Here is a 21,073-nt window from a genome sequence, read left to right on the forward strand (position 1 = left end):
ATGGCTAGATAAACTTATATACTATTATTCGCATGACTGGCGTTATTTCTTTTTAGCCAAAGCAGCATCCGAATTTGATGTAATAATGAAACGACTAAAATTAAAGGGCATTATCACCAATGCTGGAAAAACCGCCATCGATTAATTATACCGCCTGACTATATGTATTGCGTAATAATGTGTAGGAGGAAAAAAAAATTATTAAACAGCAATGGCTGTTGAGTGCATTCTTTAATAAATCATTCGAGCTCCGTTTGAGGTTTTTCTAAAATAAAGTGAGATGTAAGTGGAAATCAAGTGAATGTATAACTTTCTATTTTCGTAAGATTTTCAATTGCTTACAAATTCAAACGCCTATGATTCTTTTATTTTCCATTCTGCTTGAAATGCGCGCACTCAGTACAAAAATGACGGGTACTCACTACGATGCTGCCAGCATAAAATTGTTACAAAATTAACAGTTTCAAGGGTATACATCTCGTACAAAGCAAACACTAAATGTTATTAATTTAGTTGTGCTGCATACACTGCTGACTGCTCTAGATGCTGCTGGCCTGCTGCTGTACTGTACTTAGCAGGGAAACACGTACGCCTTTAATATTTAAGTTGGGAGGAAAGCTGCTGTATCCTGAAAGGCAAAGACTGCTGTGAACAGTACTAGCCTATTCTATACTTGGACTGTACTTGAGTGGATTGAATATCCCCAAAATATCCAAATTACTTCGCGCTGATCCCAGATATCCCGATTTCTTAAATAATTCTTCATCGCAGAGCGCAATATTCCAACAGCTGTGCAATGAATAAAACCTGACTCTAGCTGCTATATCGCTATGCCATCAAGTTTGTCATACGCTTCTATACGGTATGTATATGTATATACGTATTGTATATGGCCTTATTTTAGTAGCCAACAGGCCAGTTTCATTTCCTGTCAAACGAATAAATCAACGGTCATGCTGCTGCCCAACAGCCCACATCTAATAGGCCCCCTCCCGCCTTTTCTTTCTTCCGCTGCAAGCTGTTCATTTTGCTATTTATGGGCCGTGGCGTGGCTGCCGTCTCGCTGACGCAATAAATGTTTCACATTATAAATATCCTTCGAATCAAATGCTCAAACAAAAACCCAACGGACATTCTTTCCGACAACTTCCCTCCTGTATGTATGGCCATCAAAGCTAACTTGATTACAATTTCATTCAATCTTTAATTTAAAAAAAAATTACATTTTCTGTTTTTCACTGACAATATTTATTCGATCAGCGATGATGCAGCACCAGCATTTATCTAATCAATCAGAAAAACAAAAATGCAGTTAGGAGATCGTTTGGTTGAAAATATATCGTTATATAACTAACGAATTCAATTTATATTCCATCGCAGTAGCTCAGCAGCATGTGAAAGCAATCCTGTGTCGACAGTAGAGGCGTATTCTATTTCTTGTTTTATTGGGCCAGATGAAAAAGAAGAAACAAGGTCTCCGTATTATAAGATTGCTAAACATAAGTAAGGAAACACGGGATGACTGAGAGAAGAAGGTTAAAATAAACAAACAAAAATCTGTTGATGACTTTCGAACGACGCCAGAGCAATTAACTCCCCGTAAGTCTCTGGGACAAAATAAAAACGCCCTTTCTGGTCTACATTAGCAGAGGAGCGGAGAAACTTGCTCATATAGAAACGACGGGGCAAAAAAATCTCGACACCAAAGTAGTAAGGAGTATATATATATATATAAGAGTTGGAAGTCATTAGTGTGTTAAGCTGGAGCATCCATATAAATATAGAAACTCGCCCAAGAACACGACAGAGTGAGCTGCGCAACCTATTGTTGAATTCTTGTTTCGCCCAGCAGTTGATGTCTTGAGCTTTTGTTTGAACCTATACGATTCTTTGGAAAAAGAATTCTGCCCATTGTGCTACATCTCGTTATTCGTTCTCCGTTACGTAACAGTCCTTTTTTATTGCCCAACTCTATATGCTGATTTAAAAATAACTGGAATTCTTAGCTAACAATATCTACATAAACCCACGCATTTGATTCATTTCGATTCCAATTTGCCGCAGTCCGTATTCCTCTCTCTAGCTTAAAGCTTAAAAATCTCATTTCGTTAGTGTAGTACAGAACGGCCGAAGCATTCAACCAAATGCTGCAAGGTCGGGACGATGATATCCATGGGCACTAGCGATTTTATTTTATTTTATTTTTTTAAAAGGAGGAAACAAAGCGCCCTTGGAGACGAAGGAAACAGTAAAAAATAAAGAATCCATTACAGAGTAGTCGAGCGAATATAATGCGCACGGACTCGATCCTTCCGCAGATTCAGCCGCGATCGAATGGCTCGGCCCTCTTTTCCTCCTCAATTTTTCTGGGTGTGAAAACAGGCTTATTTGGTCAGTAGAGTTAGACAAGTAACAGCGGACAAAGGAAAATCTGAGGTTTCCTTAAATTCCATCCGATTCTCCGAGTCTCTATATACCGACTTATATATTGTCCCATGTAAGCTGCTGGCTTTTTTACAATTCATTTGACTAATCTTTGCCTTATACACGCCACTAATTTAGCTAGATGTACCCTTTTTTTTCTTCAGTTCCTATGACAACTGCCAGCAACTGTTGCCTAGCCTACCGACCTTTTCCGAAATACATCCAGCTTCCAATCTTATACAGATGTCGTGTGGGCTGGGAAGTAAGATAATTAGCATTTCACTTCTAGCACACTACGCGTGTCTAGTGGGCGTGGGTGATTGAATATTATCTTCGAAAAATACTTGGAAACCATTAGAGAAGATAAAAGTTAGACTCCTGCAACTTTTGAAAAAGGAATATATAAGCTGCTAATCGTATTAAATCGACATTAACATTTTTGGAGATTTTTAAAAAGAATCGAGCTTCCTGCCAGGTTTATATATTCCTCGCTGCTGGGAAAAGTTCAACAGCGTTTTCATAAATCAGGCAGAGATCCAAACTTTCTGGCCGAGCTTACATACCACCCACTGAGCTTACACACCACCTCACCTGCAACGGATATATACCCAAACACGCGCCCTGTAGTGTCTTAACTTTCGTGCGAGCAGCAACAGCCAGTGCCCATCATTTTACGCATACCTATGCGCCTCTCATTTTCTTTTCTTTTTCTTTTTTCTTTTATTGGTTTATTGAAATATTTACGACAGAAGTTCCCAGTGAAACCTTCCACCTGTCCCGGGATGCGTAAAATATTTTTGAAATATCGTCGTTCGGAGAAAAATGGGTTAACAAAAAATATAGTCGATACAGTCTCGACACTATCGCTTCTGCCGGAGAAAGAATGCGCACCCTCCAACAGCACCCTTCGTATTATTTGGTTCTAATAATTCATTTTTGTTTTCATTGCTTTCTCGGCTGACGCCTTCCATGATTGGTTCTGCCGGTGTAGCATATTATTCCGGAAAATGCAGAACAAAAGAATAAAAAGTTATGTGTAGATTTTCCTCGAAGAATGTTGGCCAAGTTTGTTTCTATTAAGACTAAAAACCCAATATAATAATCGATCTCGACAAAGACTAATGACTGCAGTTCTCTTGGGTCGGCCGTGACCCACTGGGAAGTGTGGGAACTATTAACAAGAAAAATGGTCGACAAATAGGTTCACTAAATACTACCGACAGCATATTTCTCGTTATTTTCAAAAAAGTCTATTAGCTTTTCCATCTTGTACTTTCAGTTTTCTGTCAGACCGGACAGCAGATTATCTAAACATCAGTCCGTCGATTGTGAGAAGACTACCCACTTTATCATCTTTGGTTGCGTATTGCATCGGCAACTGGCAACACAAGCGCAAGCACTTATTGTCACCACGTTAACAGCCATTGATGGCAACTGTATAATGGCTACAGAGTTTCGTCAAATTCACGACAGAATTGAGTCGATGGACTATATAAGGAATTTGTTTTTCCATTACGTCCTAATGTTTTCTAGAGTGCTGTTGCGTGCCGGGTCTCTGCTCACTAAGGACATTATATAACCCACGCTCCTTGTCAAACACATATCGCGTTCGATTTTTGTTTGTTTTTTTTTTTGCCTGAAATTCGAAATTATTATTCGTCGAGAAAGACGTAACAGAATTTTCCATTTAACACTATTGGGGCTGGATGGGATAGGGGAAAGCCGACGTCATTTCAAGAGCAATAACTGTGTCGCAACAAGAAATCAACTCGATTGGAATTCATCGATCGGGCGTAGAGAAAAGGGGGGTGGGTGGTGACATCGTTGGAAACGATTCATCCGTCTGCAGAACTGCAAAAATTCACTTTAATATACTCTACTCATTCCACTAGCTTCCACTTATTCCCCCTCATTCCGCATCGTTTGATTCCCATTACAAAGATTATTGCGCGGGTGAAATAGAAATTTCGACTATGAATAACATCTTTGCTCACGTACTATGTAATATGTCAAAATCAAAGTCAAGTCTCACACAAATTTGCTGCAAGCGTCAAGCATTTATTTGTGTCTGAAAACTTGCCGGCCGCCTCAATTAAAATACATACTATATACGGTAAGACCTTTGGCGCAGCTGCTGGCCACTGGAGGCGCCCACACAGCACCCAAGTCGTCATGGATTTCCGATAGATCGCCGACGGTTGTGTGTGTGTGTGGGAAGACGAAAATGGAAACATCGACCGATTCAAAACTGTCCTAACAATATGTCCTACACAAAGATACACATTACACAGTATGCATATAGTTTGGCATGCATCGATACAACACATAAAAGGTCACATATAGCCTGCTGTGTTTATGCAGGCGAAATAGTGACGGTTTATTTATGTATCGAAGGAGTCGGATAGGCGCGATGGAAATTCCCGCACTGCGCGATGATGCCCAACTTGATGAAAGAAAATATCAAAGAAATGAGCTGAGGAAGAGAAAAAAACGAAACTAGAATAGACGAAAAGTGACAAAAGCAGCGAAACACGAAGAATATTACGATGCGCATCAAAACGCTTAATAATAAATGCCCAAGAAAAAACCACCAACTGCTCATCCATTTCTAACCGTCACGGTCGCGTGGAAATAAGAAAAACCAACAGAAAGAAATAGAAAAAATTGTAAGCTGGAAAATGACGTGACTGACTTCCATCAACGCAGCACACGATTGCACGTCGCACCTATATAGCCGTTCCCCCTTTTTTCAACATTTCACCCCTTTTCCCCCTCTCACCCAGGCCACCACCCCACCACAGCGCAGCGCAGCACGTCTCCCCTCTCCCCCATTTTGATTGCTCTCTTCAAATTGCTTTTTATTAAATTACCGCAAACTGGAAAGTTGCTCAAGCTCCTCATTTGTTCGATTTTCTCGTCAACCTGTTTCTTCGACGCAATATAACGACGAACCAACATATTCTGGCCGTCAATTACACTCAATCTTTAATAGACGTTGTATAATCACGAAATATACAGCAGCAGGGCTTTTGGGTCGCTTATCAATATAGAATATAATTACTTATTCAATCACTCTCCCTATTTGCTACACAGTTTTGCTTTTTAAAATATAAAATAAAAAACCGAACGAACGATTGTCAATTTTAAAAGACCATAGTCAAATCGGTTCAGTGTAATCAACTTACGCTTGTTCTACCAAACAACTGCCTCTACTCGCGCCACAGAAGAATGGCAACCCAAATGAGTTTCAAGTTGAAGTGAACGAGTGAGTAGTATTGATGGGATTTCTTATTATTCGTCCGGCAGATTAACGATCTCGTTTCCAAGCACGCGTGTTCAAACCGAAAAATCAAGACAGATTCAACATGCCACTTCATTCTTTTTTAAACCGCTTAGCAAATGGCTCCGGTTTTATATAAAGAATAGAAAACAATTTTTTGGTTATATACTAAAAGGTATAGTAGCCTAGAGTACGTGGAATTAAGAGAAATGACTGACGCATCAGCGGAAAGGGGGGAATTCGTGCCAAGTTGAAACATATGTAGCATCAAGGTGGGGCGTCCGTGGGTGTGTGTAAACTGACAGCCACAATAACAAGCCCATCGTCAATACATAGCTGACGGAGAATTTGAAAAAGAGAGAGAGAGAGAAAACCCAAGTGTAGGTAGCGAAAGAGAAGGGGCCAAAGAATAATAAAAGGAAATGGTTATTGCCGACCTCGGCAGTTGGGGAAAAAAGGATTCATTCTAGACTATTCACGTCGGCTGCACATAGCTGCCAATTCTCACTCGTTTGCCTATATACACTCTATGGCGTGCAGCACACTCTCCAGTGTGTCATACTATCCAATTCTGATCCAACGGACACGGTTCAAATGGGGCGAAAAACAGCAGCTGACGCCAGATATTCTTCTATATAGGTTGGGTTGTATGTTGGGGATCGGCTGGTTGTGGAAGTCATTGACAGATAGACTTCCCTTTTTTTCTTTCCGTTTTTTCTTTCTTTCTTTCTGTGTTTTTTCCCTCCCCATTGGGAATTGCCACCCGCCGACGCCCTACTAGGCAAAACTATGCAACTGTATACGCGTACAACAACTCCCCGTTGTTTTCTTTTCATTTGTTATGTGTGTTGCTAGTTTCCCGAAATTCCCCCCTCTCTCTCCTACAGTCTATCCTCCTTTTGCGTCGCCATTGTTTATTTATGTTTGCGTTGAAATGTCTCGGCGACTCTGTGATTTGTTAACGCTCCGACGAACGTTTTCAACTATTATTGAGGACGAAAACGACCGAGAACCGAATTGATGAATATCCTGACCTCTTATCTGACAATTAGTGCTGACATGGTGATGATGAATTGATAACGACGATAAGCAAGTTTGACGTATTTTTTCTTTTTTTAATTTTTCAACAGCAAGGGGAAACACACGAATGAACGAACGATAGATACGACGTTACATGTATAAACGCGCACGCCATGAACCCGGCCTGCAGACAGAAAATCAATTTCTTTTTTACCCACAAAACGCCACTGAGCTGCTGCTCCTATAGCTGCTGTACGTATAGTAGTACTATAGAGAGTGCACGAGGACGCACGGCCGGTCGCCAAGTCTACCGGGAATCCAACGGCGAGCGTCTTGAAAATCAATTTATTATGGCCAAGTATTTAATCATGTTGGGGCGTAGACCAGCAGCTTATAGATCGAGACTGGAATATTGGTTCCCATAAAAGAGAGATAGTCGTTTATTTTTGCAATAATGCTCAAGTCTTACAGAGAGAAAGAGAGATAGCAGCTTCTATATCTACGAAAATGGCGCTTTTGCATTATTATTTTTTTTTCTCGTACTAGATAAGTTACGGATAGTTAGCAGCGAGAGGGGCTCTGCGCCAAGTGCATAGTATAGAGTGGGTTTTTTTTCTGTTTTGGTTTTGTCGGGCTACTCACGATTACGTGCAATGAAGTACTTTTGCTTGAATGGCAAAGAGCTAGAGAGCTGATTGGGAACAAAAGAGGCACTTGTTCCGATTGCGTCTTTTCTATTCTGCTGGCCTCCCAAGTTTGGCGTCGCTGGCGTCGCTGGCGACACAGCAAAAGCTCAAAAAAGACTCGCACACAAAGATATAACCCATCAGCCATTCGACTGCGTATCACAACCCCCTCATCAAATGCCCACCACCCAAAATAAACCCCAAGTCTATATTAAGAAGCTTGATCTAAATATCGTTTTTCTTTTTTATAAAATACGACGGAGAAAAAATAAAGAAAAGATACGAGACATCAAGACCAAATAGCTCGGCGAGCCTATATGCATGTTATGTACATATATATACGAGGAAATATCCAGTGTATATAATGGCATAGAGGAGATCTAATGCAGATCAAAGGCGGGCGCGGTTGTTGTCAACCATCGCCTTTTGGCTGTGTCTTTTTCGTTTGCCCCACGGGGGCGGTGGCAAAAGTCTTTTCCATCTTAAAAAAAAAAAAAAATAGTGAATGTGATTATAGAGAGGCGCCAGAGAGAGAAAGAACAAAAAGATGAGAGGCACAGATACTACTATAGATACTCTACAGGCGACACTATAAATACAAACTACAACGTCAAAGACGAAAAGAGAACAGGAGAAATTGGGTATTTTTCACTGCATTTGCTCCTCTATATACTGCTTAAAGCTATTTGCAAGGAAAACATAACTGGAAATGAAGGCGGCGACGTCGGTGGGGGTGGGACTGGTGGGTTGTTCAACCCCCGCGAATAATGCATATATACTGTCGGAGACTGGCGAAAAAAGAAATCGAGCTGACTTGTTTCCCTTTTTTCTTATATCTTTAATATTTTGTCGTTGCGTTGGAGGTTTAATCCTATACTTCATTATTTAGTGCGGATGAAATGGAGGAGCTTGGCCAGTGATTCAATGCCGTGTATAAACCATCGCAACCACCGCCTCCATCAAATCGAGCCGGATTGGTCTCTGCGTGTATAGACGTCGGTGTTAGCGGCGGTCCTGTGGGATGGATTCTACAATCGGAAACCGGGGGAGGGGGGAATTGAGGGGTGGAGGGGCAGTAGAAGAAGTGTACATACATATATCTATAATGAATGAAAGTGCTGTTGATGACACCCCATTTATATAAATATGCCAGTAAATAGGAGACGAGCGGCGGAAATAAGGGAAGGGGGACGATGGAATATCGTCGCCGGATTATGTGACCGGGCCGGGCGAGGGTGTGGTCGCTGCACAAATAAAACAAACAAAAAAAGTAAAGGAGGGGGGAGCATGGGGATGTACAATATTTGGGGTCCGGCGTGTGTTCTTATGCGGTCGACCAGTTTTTGTTGTGTCTCAACCAAACTTGGATGGCCGTCTGTGTCATAGGCGTCGTCGGGCCAGTTTATGTATGGTCTAATAAAACCGGCCACAAGCGGGGCGGTGGCTACGATATACGGAACCGGCCAAGGCCGGCCCCAGCAGCCTCGTGTGATATAAACAGACAAGCGGCGACAATTTGCGTCAATACTGCGCCCAACTGTGTGGGGGCCAGCGTCATCGAGGCTGAAACCTTACACCCAGAGAAATAACCCCTTAGGAGGCTAGACAATTGTAGCTATAGTAGTAGAGTGCGTAGAGTTGTGTATATAGTATTTTTTTTACGATAGATTCTCCATCCTATAAACCATCTATCCATATCAAATGTTCCGCACACCAAATCAAGTCCAAGACGTAAATCTCTCGGAGAAAGTTAAATCTCATCAGAGTTGAATCATGCGGATGTAATAGATTCACTGATAATATCAATTTGATAGAGTATATTACGCAATTAAGCTTAAAATTATTTAGGGCAACTCTGATATATAAGCCTGCATATAGTCTATACATAAAACTGAACGTCAAATTCCGGCCCAAGTTTTCCCCACAGCTTTGATATATTCTACACACAAATATTATAGACAAGAATAAGTGCGAGGACTTGTCTCAGTTAAGACGTTCAAGGCTAGATTGATGATCGTGTATCTTTTTGATCCCGTTGACGAATAGCGGATGATATCTTTTTTTTTCCTCAACCGCAGAGCTCTTTCGCAATCCCGCAGAGCTCAGCGCAACAAACAAAAAATAAATAAATAAACGAAAGTGTTGATGGAGAGAACGGAAAGTTTGATATTTTTGCAGTTATGCCAAAATGAATCACTCTTCGCATCTCTTTCACTTGCTGGCTGAACTGTCAGCAGTATAACAATCAGCCGTGTAATAAAATAACGAAGAGCACCTGACCGGTTCTTTGCCCTTAGCCGAAATCTTGAACTATGTGATCCCGTGGTCCGTGTGTATCACTGCAGACGGGACGATATTTGACACAGTATTTTCTGTGGTGGATTCTGAACCCGGCGGAGTTTCGAAATGGAGTCAACGAACGGAATATGGAACGGCGTTAATATATTAAAAAGCTTTACACACACAACCTCGTATATTATGTTTTCTTCTTTTCGCTTCGGGAGCTGAGAGATGCTGCCGGGAAAATCATTGACGCTCAAATAGATTTCCATGGGTTTTGGGGAGGAGGAGAGGCGACGACGATCGAAACGTGCCGCTGCTGAAGCAGCACGCTCTGCCGGAGTGCTGGATGCCATTCATCGGCGCTGGCTGTACTCATGGCAATACGTCATGCGGGATTTATTTGTAAGCCGACCGAAGAATGAAGAACCGCCCGCTCCACTGAAAGTGGGGACCCGAAATTGGATTTCGGAAGAAATGATAATGAAGCACCACCACCACCCAACCCGACCTAATAGCTATGCAGCGCCAGCCAAAGCGATGGCCGCATTTTGAAGCATTCATTTCATCATCGTCGATGGGTTTTTTATCGAGGGGGGATTTTCCCTTCAGTTCCTACATACATCCAATTTTTTCAGGCATTGTGTCGTGTCATTTCTATGTATAAGACAGGGCCCTCTGATATAACATTTCAAATAGCCCGGCCGCCTTTTCGTTCGTTCGTTCGTTCACCATCAATTGACGAATTTCCTTTCAAGACGAAAATCGTTTGATTTACAGTTACTAGCTAACACTTGCGCATTTAAAAACCGGCAACATAAAAAAGCTCTTGGCTGTTACATCACACACCAAAAGCGGCGAGCTGCGAGCTGCGTATGTGCTGTGTGTTACATTGTCCGATGACGAGCGCATTCACGCCAAGTTGAATGCAATAATGCCAGGATAAAACACAGTAGCAGTCTAGGTTGGAAGCTTGAAAACAAAAGAAATGGATGAGCCTGTTGCATGATGCATGGACGGCACAATTTCATACGGAAGAAGATGAGAGAGAGGGTATAGAGCGAGCAGAGGGCTTTCGCTCTTTGATTTCGGCTGCCTGCCGGATTAAGTACAACATCATGCAAATGCCAAATGGGTATTTAACATGAACTATACACAGCAGAATATAGTAGCGGGAAAAGGATTCTTCCGGAGCCCGAATGTATATATACATGTACTAAGAGCATACAACGGAGATCTATACGCTGTAGCTGCAACAGTATAATTCACGATTTTATGTCGATCCAGCTCCCGTATTTAAAGGCCAGATGGATGGAACTAGAGCGTTGCGAAACGGGCCGTCTGGGCGTTGGCAACTTTTCTTAAGCTCATGCATTTGGCAGTTTCCTTCTTTTAAAATTGATGCAGCGCCGGTCTTTTTTCGCCTACACACCGGGAAACGTCCGCATATCTATGAGTGTCTAGCCTATGTACCTATAGGTTGTCATTGGCACAATGCTGCTGTCTGATTCAATATTGAACATGACTTCACTCTGTGGCGAAACCCGCCAATGTTGAACGCCCACCGTCTATACGTCAATCTCGATTACTTTGATTCGCTCCGAATGGATCGTAATGCACTTTCCATCTTCCTTCCGGCTTAGATTTTATTTCGGGATTTTTCCTTATGTTATGTGTGTGTATACACGACGTAAGATGGTGTGCACACTTGTACGGTGTAAACGGCAGTTGAGACCGGAGAGGGCAATTTTCCTTCGACATTTTTCTCTACACAGAGTCAGTCCTCTCCTCTTATGTGTGGGTCGCGCCTATATAGTCGCCTTCTTTCTTTGACAGCCATAGCAGATCTTTTTTTTTCCTATTTCTTTATTTTATTTTTATTTTTAAAAAGTCCTCTCACAAAAAGTTTGATCAAGAGAAGGGAGAAAAAATGCCGCTCGTTCCGTATCGGACACAATGGGAATGGACAGAGAGAAGGACAGGTCTGCAACGGAATGGACGCCAAAAAATAAGGGAAGTGTCAAACCAGCTGGTGTGCTGCATGTATGTTTGTTGGGATGGTGACGGCAGGTTGTCGTGACAGTTCGGTTCGCGTTTCCCTGTCTGGGTTGGGGCTTTTACTTCATTTCTTTTTTTAAACATTTTTTTTTTGTCTTCTATACGGTTTTCAAAAGAAAAGAGTGACATTGCTGTTAACAACAACAGCCATAACAATAACAGTTTGGCTACTTAGCCCCCGCAACGAGGATAGGGAGAGCACAACACATACGCGGGAATGGGGAAAAAGGGATCGACTCAATCCGCGGCAACAAATGAATCCTGTTTATAGACTTCAACTAATGTAAAAGAATAATGCTAACATTTTTAGCCAAAACAAATATGACTCCAGGTTGAGTTTAGATCAAGCATCTCCTTAGGTTATAAAACCCAAGGCGCCTGATTATCAATTGGGAATCTAGGTTTCCATAGGATATCACTACTAATTACTTCAATATCGCTAGAGTTGGTCGACGTTCTATTCGTTCGCCTGATAATGCGGGTCCCTCACATCATTCATTTTGGAGCATCCGCTAGGGGCGCTATAGATGTGTAATGCTCCGGCTTGTATTCGGGGTATAGTAGCTAGCAGCAACGACAATAATTTATTTAAAAAAACGACGGTGTTTAAGACCTATTGAAAACATTAAATTACCCTTTAAATTGACACATCTGAACATCTCATTTAAAAGGAATTGACAAACCTTCATATATTTTAGCCAATGTGAAACGATTCCAGAGCGTCAAGCCCGGTCAAGCCGCCAGCAGCACACACCCGAAAAAGCTTACGGTATAATATCGAGCATTCAGTTGAGCTCAGTCGATTTCTGCCAGGTCGATCGGTTCGACATGACATCATACATATACGTAGGTCCGGCTTTGGCGCACTTTGGCGGCTACACTTGGATCTATACGCGTCATATATCTATATAGGGCCAAACAGCAGCGGCGACCCATCGGTTTAGTTCGCTCTATTAGCACGAATAGATTCCCGGCGTTCAGGGTTTCAGCACGCCACCAACAGTTTTGACCGGTCCCGGCGATTGTCACGCAATCAACCGGGGGCTGTCTATAGCGATAAAGTCCGAGCTGGAAAGCCGAACGGAGAAAAATTCCTTTTGACCTCTCACCGCTTTAGACTTTCTTGCTGTTCGATCTCGTGTCTGCTGAAATACCAATCCGATATCTATATAATACTCCTATCACTCTATATTAGAACTGATGTCCCATATTATCCCAAGTGCTACGTCTATACCTAGACCTTGGCTGAATTTTCGATTACATATCTTCGATCGTTTCTTCGGCAATATTTAAACTTGTGCTGCCGTTCTATTTGGTTGTTTCTGCTTTTGATTAAATTTCAATGGGAATTCGAAGCAGACGAGAAGTCAGAAACCATCCATCAAAAAAAATTCCCCTCCCTCCTTCCTCGCCATGTTCTTTAATTTTGGATGTAATTGAAACCGGGATATTATGGGCTATAGTGCGTGTTTGGCGCTGTGTCGCTGTCACACGATGGGTTTATGAGAAAAGGGGAAACGAGCGCGGGGAGAGCTGCTGCTGGGTTTCTGTTTTATTTTTTTTAATAGCAACGGGGGGCAGCCTATATACTATACTATACAGCAACCATATCAAGAAATTTAATAACAGACAAGCTGCGTATGTAGTATCGAGCAAAAGACCGACATTTCTGCGTACGTGTGTATATGCTGCTGTTGTGTATATCTCTGCCTTTGACCCAGTAAAAAAACGGCGCGAAGCTTGGATAGAGTTATATAACTGAAGATGATCTTTTGAAGCAAAACTAAGCTGGCACTACTAGACTCTATTCCCTTGGTTGAACAATAGCTGCTTCCTCAATCAAATAACGGATAGAGAAAAAGAAAAGTCAACTCCCACCCACCCTTATCCCCCCCCTCCCACCCCTCCACCTACTTGATGACAGACGGAACGATGAATCCGGAATAAATTATGGAACAGTGGAGCATTCCCGAATAATGATTGCTTGGTGCTCATCTTCACATGAATGATCTATCTTCATATAATCGCATCCTCATCCATATCCACGTGGATATCAATGTTGTAGGAGACTGCTGCATCGTGCATTGATCGACTAGATTCCCAACCATGTCCCAGACCAATTTGTCGACTTATTCAGCTCCTTTTATTCTTCTCCTTTTTCTAACGCCTACTACGCGCCAGAGTTTCCGCCGACTTCCGTTTGCTGTTGTATATGCCCTGAGAAGAAAAAGTCACCAACGATGACGAATTCCTTTAATCGATCCGGATGACATTTTCCCCTTTTTTTTATTTTTATTTTTGTTCCCCTTCTCGTTGTTCAGCATTTCCATCACCTTGGACTTTTAAATCTCTCTTGATTTGGCCATTCTCACTTGTACCTCTCAACTTCGCCTCACGTCTGTCCATAGTAGAAGTGCGGAGTATATCGGTCTACGTAGCCTGGAAGCTTATTTTAGGGGGGTCCTTGGGCTCTGTAAAGATTCCTGTGTAGTTTATTTTTTGTATTTTTGACAGAAAAAAAAAGTGGATGGAAAAGTGTGTAGGCACATGTAAGATGAATAGACTTGGTATATAAAAACGCCGAGCTCAGAAATCTACAAGGTGGGAAACGGGAAAACTTTATCGTCAATGCTCGCAATTACTGGACGGATGTCACACCCATCGCTCGGACGGCACTCTATAGTATATCTATACAATGACGGGATAGATTTTCTTCTTGAAATCAGATTTTCAAAGATTTTGTGTATCGACCGCTGCTGGCGTTAGACTAGTAAGATATAGACAGCCGGCGGGACGGAAGACCAACTTATTTTTTCTTTTTTTTCTGTTGAGACTTTAGACTTTAAGTTTCTGCGTTGAAAATGATATAAAGTACATGCTACTACACCGGGTTATAGCAACGCATATAATATATGTATACTCGTCTATGCTGCAGCTTGTTTTTGAAAACTTTGGAAAGCATCGCGTCCCTCTTTCTCACGCGTGGCTTTCTAAAATCTGATGCTGAGAACGCGTCGATTCCGGTTCGTTGATGAAAACTGGCTACACAGAAAGAGTTAACTCGTAACTTAATATTTCACGGGGGCGCTTTCTGCTACTACAGTAGGCTACTATTCGTCTGCGCTGTATAGACTCTCGGAATAAGCATTCGCAGTTATACGGCACTCGTACACGCAATTCCGCTTTCAAAGTCCAGGTCCAGCTGCTGCTGGTGGTCGATGCTGGCCTTCAACAGCGTATAGGCCACACAAGGGTTCTTTGTTGGCTAGCAACAATTGATTTGAGTATAGTATAACAGCCGGCTCGATTCCGCTTTAAACTATCTAATGCCGCATAATTCTCATGCATTACAATTGATACACGGGCTGGTTGAGTGGGTGGCTTTCTTGTACTGTATACTCATCAGCTGTTACATGATGGTGATGTGGTGGCTTTAAGCGGGAAATACGAACGCTGCTGAATGCGTTCAATTCTGCCAAAGCCCCTCCTGCTCCAAGGTATTGCCGGTTATTATCAACTCAACTGGCTGAAGATCAAAGAGACGTCCAGCATATTGGTACCTTGTACCCTGTGCTACCCTGTGCTACCCTGTGCTACCCCCCACCCTCCGAAAAGCTGATTTCTAATCAGTGGATTTGGTGGTCCGACTTGCTGCTATGCTGTCCCGCGTCGAAGTCTCATCGAAAGACAGTCGCTAAATGAAATTGACTTACGTCATGCGCATGTACTGACCTAAGCAGTAATCATCATTATGCGACAATCCCCCCCCCAACCCCCTTCCTCCACAAAAGTATATAACGCATCATCATGCCAAAAACAGAAGCCAGACAGAAATTCTGCATCGGTCGTAATTTTCTAATTCGCTAATATCTCCATCGTCTGCCATTCTCCATCTGATATAGTTTGGCGGATCCATTTATACATCCAGCAGCATGGCAGAAAATATCGTCTGAACATAAGACGATAAGTACGGCTGAAAACGGGTGCGGCTTTACGACGTTCGCCCCAAACTAACGCTAACTGTGAACATACAAACTTACATCTAAATGTAATTCACCATGGACTTATACATAACGCTTGACGGTGAAATTTATCTTGCGACCATTGGCCCGCAGTTGTTAAATTATACAACAAGATCTATAAAGGGTAAAACTTCGTCTCTCACGATGTTTTCTCAAATGCGGCAGCCGTGGTGAAAAAATAAGAAACATGTCAAAGTCAGCTAAATGAAACGTATAGAAATTATACTGCTGGCTGGACTATACCGGGATTTTTATTTCCTTGTTATTATATCCTGCCATCATATTTCGGCTGGGCTTATAATATTAGCCCCCCGTGCTGTTGAGTGCACGCAATACACCAAAACTGGATGCAAATGCCACGGCGTTATGAAACTTGTTACATGTCACACACAAAATAAAGAAAAGGACCACCGTCGAGTCCACGCTAGGCATTGACGACCACCTCAATCGTCTACACCATTCTCATTTTTAAGGGTTGAACTGTTGAAGGGATTTACCGTGGCCGGCCGAAAATCAGCACAGAGTATCACTGCTGCGCCGCACTGTAGCGTGACGTATATACGGGTTCGTTATATTTCCTAAACTAGTTGGCATTTTCGGGCCAAAGTTACAGGCCTAATATGTGACAAAGAATAAACAGCGACTGTGAATCTGGTCGATATGCGCGCTCTGCGCTCGCCGTATAGCCCCAAAAATGGGGGCCAGCCAGCGCAGTCTTTTATATAATACATCCAGCATGCATGTTTTTGTATATATGTACGCGCGTCGCCGTAATAATCTGATGACGAACGCTGAATTTTCTTTGGCTTCCGAGCAGCAGCAGCAGTGAGAGAGCTTGTCTGCTGAAAGGATTAGATATACAGCAGCAGCAGCAACCGTCACATTCATGTTGCTTGAAGATTTGATGCTTGTTTGATGGTCAGCTCTTTTAGTGGAGAAACGCTATAGCGAGTATAGCCATCGCCATCCTGTAGTCATTCTCTCTCTCTCCCGACCTGTTTTCTCATTAAGAATGAGCTCCTTGTATGTGTGTATACGTCTACGTCTATATTTCGGCTAATCTGTAACGAACTCGTTATCACGCTCTTCCAGTTTTCAATTTGATTCGCTAGCTGCTTTCATCATTCCCGCAGCTTGCTTTACATGATGAAAGCTTTCGTTTGATGATCAATAATAATGGCGGGATTTCAGTTAAAAAACAAACAAAAAAAAATTCTTTTTGCTATACTATCACTATTTTTGTATTTTACTTCCTGTTGTAATTTCAATTTAATTGCCTTTGATTTATGACTATTAACTTTGATTTCGTTTCTTCACTTGTTCTCTCGAATAGATTCCAGTCGCAACAACTTGGAACCGCTTTCGCAGCAACAGCAGCCAGCGAACAAAGGTTCGTCACTAACTTCCAGCAACACTAAAAGTAGTGTGACATCAGCCGAACTCTACGGCGACGGTTTCTCGTCGTCATCTGCTGGAGCGGGAGCATCGGGCGCCCTGTCGGCACGCTTCCTCACACCCAACGGCACTCTAATCACGGCACAGCGCGGCACTCCGGCCAGCCTGCCTTGCGAGGTTGTCAGTCTCGGAGATGGCGTGGTAAGTTAGACGACGATACTGATATCCTCTCACCTTTCTTCAAACGTAGTTTTATTTTTCCTCATATTTCTTGAGCAAACCCTGTGACTTGACATTGAGAAATGATTTCATTATAAAAGTATGAGGATTAAACGCGCATGGCTCCAGGTCGATGATTTCCGCTGTATTTGCGAAGCTCTTTCGACCGAAATGGCAACTCTCTCTTCTAGTATAACGAACTAGTATAAACCCATTAGATCAAAGAAAAGTAGAACGGCATTCCGCGTAAGCTTTTTCCTGTCTATTTCGTCGGATATACACAACGGGTTGCAGGGTTTGCTATGGGCGAAACATCTTCCTTTCGTTTGAATTAGACGTCACGTGAAATACGTTATTAAAAGAACCGTGTGTAGCTCACACACAACCGTCCCTCTTTGAAAGCTTAATTTCCGCTCAAATGCCACTACATATACCACTGATTTTTTTCTTTTTCCCTTGGCGTTTTTATTTTATTTTCCCATTCGACGCGACTTTCTTCTTGTGATTATTCCAGCGAGTTTCCTGTTCTGGACGTGTTCTGGTCCTTTTTTTGTTGTTGTTTTTTTTTTCCCCCGTTTTCTCTCTCAGTTTCTACGTGCCATACCGACCTGATGAATTTCCTGTCTGAAATCAGATTGGCCTGTCGTTTCAGCGGGCACGAACCGCCAGAAAACTTTTTCTCTCGCCATCAGTTGGGTGATGTCGTCTGTGTGTTTGTATCTCTGTCGAGGGGGGCGGCATCATCAATGTGCGTCATCCCCTTCTTCTGTTTTGTGAGCCTTTCTCTTCCGCCGCGACTCTATGACTTCATTTTCCTTTTCTTTCCCATTTAAAAAAATGTCGAAAAGATGCAACGATGGCGAGAGTCATCAAAACGCCGAAGCGTGCAGCGTCTAACTGTGTGTCTATATTATATATGTGTGTCTGTGATACTACTAGACACATCCGGTAGTTATATCATTTTTGCGTTTGCTGCCGACTGCCGACTGGTTGGATGACTTGGAAATTTTTGTTTCTTTTTTCTTTGGGGTGGGGACGAGTCTTGCGCGCAACAAACGAAAAAGACGCTCTCGAGACGCGTTTGCCATCTTTTATTTACAACTCTGGTGACAAGTGAGGAAATGGGCAAAGCGGAGGAGAGAGAGAGAGAAAACGCGGCGCAGCGCGATATCAAAGAGTCGAGTGAGAAATGGTGTTCCGGAACGAAACAAAAAGCTTAGATGTTCAGTATATAGGGCGGGCGGGAGCGACACATTTTTTTTAAACTTTCCGCTTTTCTCTCTGCTGTCTGACTGCCTCATCATTGCAACACGGCCATTCGCTTCCCTGTGGGTGTGTTATACACTACACACATTGCAGTTTAATATAAAAGAATAAAGGTTAAATTTACTGTAGATATATGTAGGGTCCTGAAGAAAATTCGTCGAAATCAAAACTGGGAGATGATCGAGAGTTGCCGGAATATAGCGTCGTCGTCCTCCGATCTTCGTTTCTCTCTCTCGACATAGAGTCGCAACGGAGAGCAAGAGGCTTCGGGCGTCCCGAATGGGGAAAAAGAAGAAAAAATGCCTCAACGAGAACAGGAAAGGCTTTGGCAGTGAATGCCAGTCATCAAGAGAGAATCGACCGTCTACCAGCAGCAGCAGCCGAGAGAAGAGAGAGAGCGGCAGTATTCTATGTACTACTATATCTCCAGCAACAGCCGCAAAAAGCTGGAGGCTTCGTGAATCGTGACTTGCAAGACGATGCTTCTAAATAGACTCATTAGATCCTTGCACTATTTGTCAGAACATCTTTTTTCCCTTCTTCCTCTTTTTCTTCTTCTTCTTCTTCTTCAACGGGCAGATCAATAAAGTCTCGGACACACACACAATATGATATAAGCCATCAACTCTGTGCTGCGTGCTCTCCTCTCCATCAAAGTTTTCGCCGTAATGGATTCACCGGGGCTCTCTCTTCAACAAGCCTCCGGCTCTTTTGGCCAGACATATCAACCGTTTCAAATTTCCAGTCTGCAAGTTTACACACAGAAAGAATAAAATGAAACGAAAAAAGTGGGGAGATGGCGCAACTTGATTCGTCTCTCCCTCCACAGAGCTGCTATAGGGACGACTCGCTCTCTAAAGTCATATGTATAAATTTTCATCCGAAAAATAAAGAAAAAAAGTTAGATTTCGATTTAGCATCCATAAACTAGATATGTCAACTTGACGATCCATCAAATTCGCACGACGACTTACGGAGCCGAGCAGCTCGCAGAGCCAAAGAGACGTGGTGCCATTAATAAAGTCAACAATGGAAGACGAACCGTCTCCTCTTCTTCCAACCAGACACACACACAAAAAATAAGGAGCGGACGACGACTGGAAAAAGGGCGATCCCTTTTCGAGATGCACCGAGTGCCAAAAAAGAGAAACAGCGTGAGTGGATAGAGAGATAGAAGAGAACCGAGTGTTGCGCTCATGTTACAGACCTTGTTTCGTCGGACTTTGTTTCATTTTTGTCCTTTTTTTCTTTTAGTAACGTTGCTCTCTGTTTCTAGATATTCTAATTCTTGAATTTGTATGGATTTATTCAAGATAGTTTGCGAGAACAGCAGCGTAGCGCGTCGTTATCATTTTTTTATTTTTCAACGTCACGACGCCCAAGTGGGTTCCTCCCATAGTCTGCTAGACTTCTGCGTATATTCCGCGTCTATTATATTGCATATGTTTCGATTAAAGAATTGAACGCTGACCGCGCTCTCCCGCGCGCGTGTCGGGAAAAAAGGACTTGCGACTTTCGCGTTGATCCAATTCGGATAATTCAGGAAGTCAAACGAAATAGAATTTATTGTCAAAAGTGCTGGTGTATACATGTACGCAGTGGTAATTTAATGTCTGTGTGTGTATATGCATATCGTGTCTGATTATCGTTAAGCTCTCATGCAAAGCTCGATCGGCAAACGACTTATATTACATGTTGACACGCTCGTTCCAATTTTTTATTATTATTATTATTTTAAAAAGGAAAAAAAATGGATCAATAGGTTTTATTTTGATCTTGTACCAAATCAGACAAAGCTCATGTCCGCGGCTTATTCTGCCCGACCTGTAAGCTTAAAGCAGCTCGACTATGCAATGAATGAGATATCTGTTTCAATCAAAACTAAAACCATAAAAAGACTCTCAAACTTTGTGTAGAAATTCAAATGTCAATCGATCCTCCCTCTCTCCCAGCTCAGTCATTATTGTTGGCTTTTATTAAATACCAGTGTCTGTATGCATTGAACAACAATGTGAGTGGAACAAATCATCAGTGCTGGACTGCTGATTGCAAAATAATTGAAAACGCAAAAGAAACAAAGAGATATATTATTATTCTATTCTAATCAAAAAGTTTTTGTTATCGTATTACGTCATTTGTGCAATGGATTTATGTGCGTTGATAAGATCTATTTCAGAGCCATTAGATAAAAATCTTAGTCGCGCTAATATCGGCCAAGTTTCGATGGTATGCTGCGTGTGTCTGTGCATAGCAATGCCGGACATCTGCCATTCGTCTGGATGATGATGTCGTCGTCTAACTGTCCAAACTCGGCAGCCGACCAGCCAGATGAAATTCGGCAGGTTATAGTCTTAATTAGCCGGATATGTGCGTCTGTGTATACGTCTCTCGTCTAGTCACACAGAGCGCAGCTAGGCAAACAC

General features: G+C 42.4%; 1 protein-coding gene across 1 annotated transcript in view; it reads left to right on the plus strand.

Annotated features, from left to right (window-relative positions):
* Positions 1 to 21,073, plus strand: part of LOC124343406 (protein turtle-like) — a 47,679-nt gene that overhangs the window by 5,375 nt on the left and 21,231 nt on the right. Inside the window, exon 3 of the mRNA XM_046796716.1 lies at positions 17,104 to 17,366. Coding sequence (XP_046652672.1) covers positions 17,104 to 17,366 — 263 coding nt within the window. The remainder of the gene's footprint in view (positions 1 to 17,103; positions 17,367 to 21,073) is intronic.

This window comes from Daphnia pulicaria, chromosome 1 (assembly GCF_021234035.1).
Source record: "Daphnia pulicaria isolate SC F1-1A chromosome 1, SC_F0-13Bv2, whole genome shotgun sequence".
NCBI classification, from domain to species: domain Eukaryota; kingdom Metazoa; phylum Arthropoda; class Branchiopoda; order Diplostraca; family Daphniidae; genus Daphnia; species Daphnia pulicaria.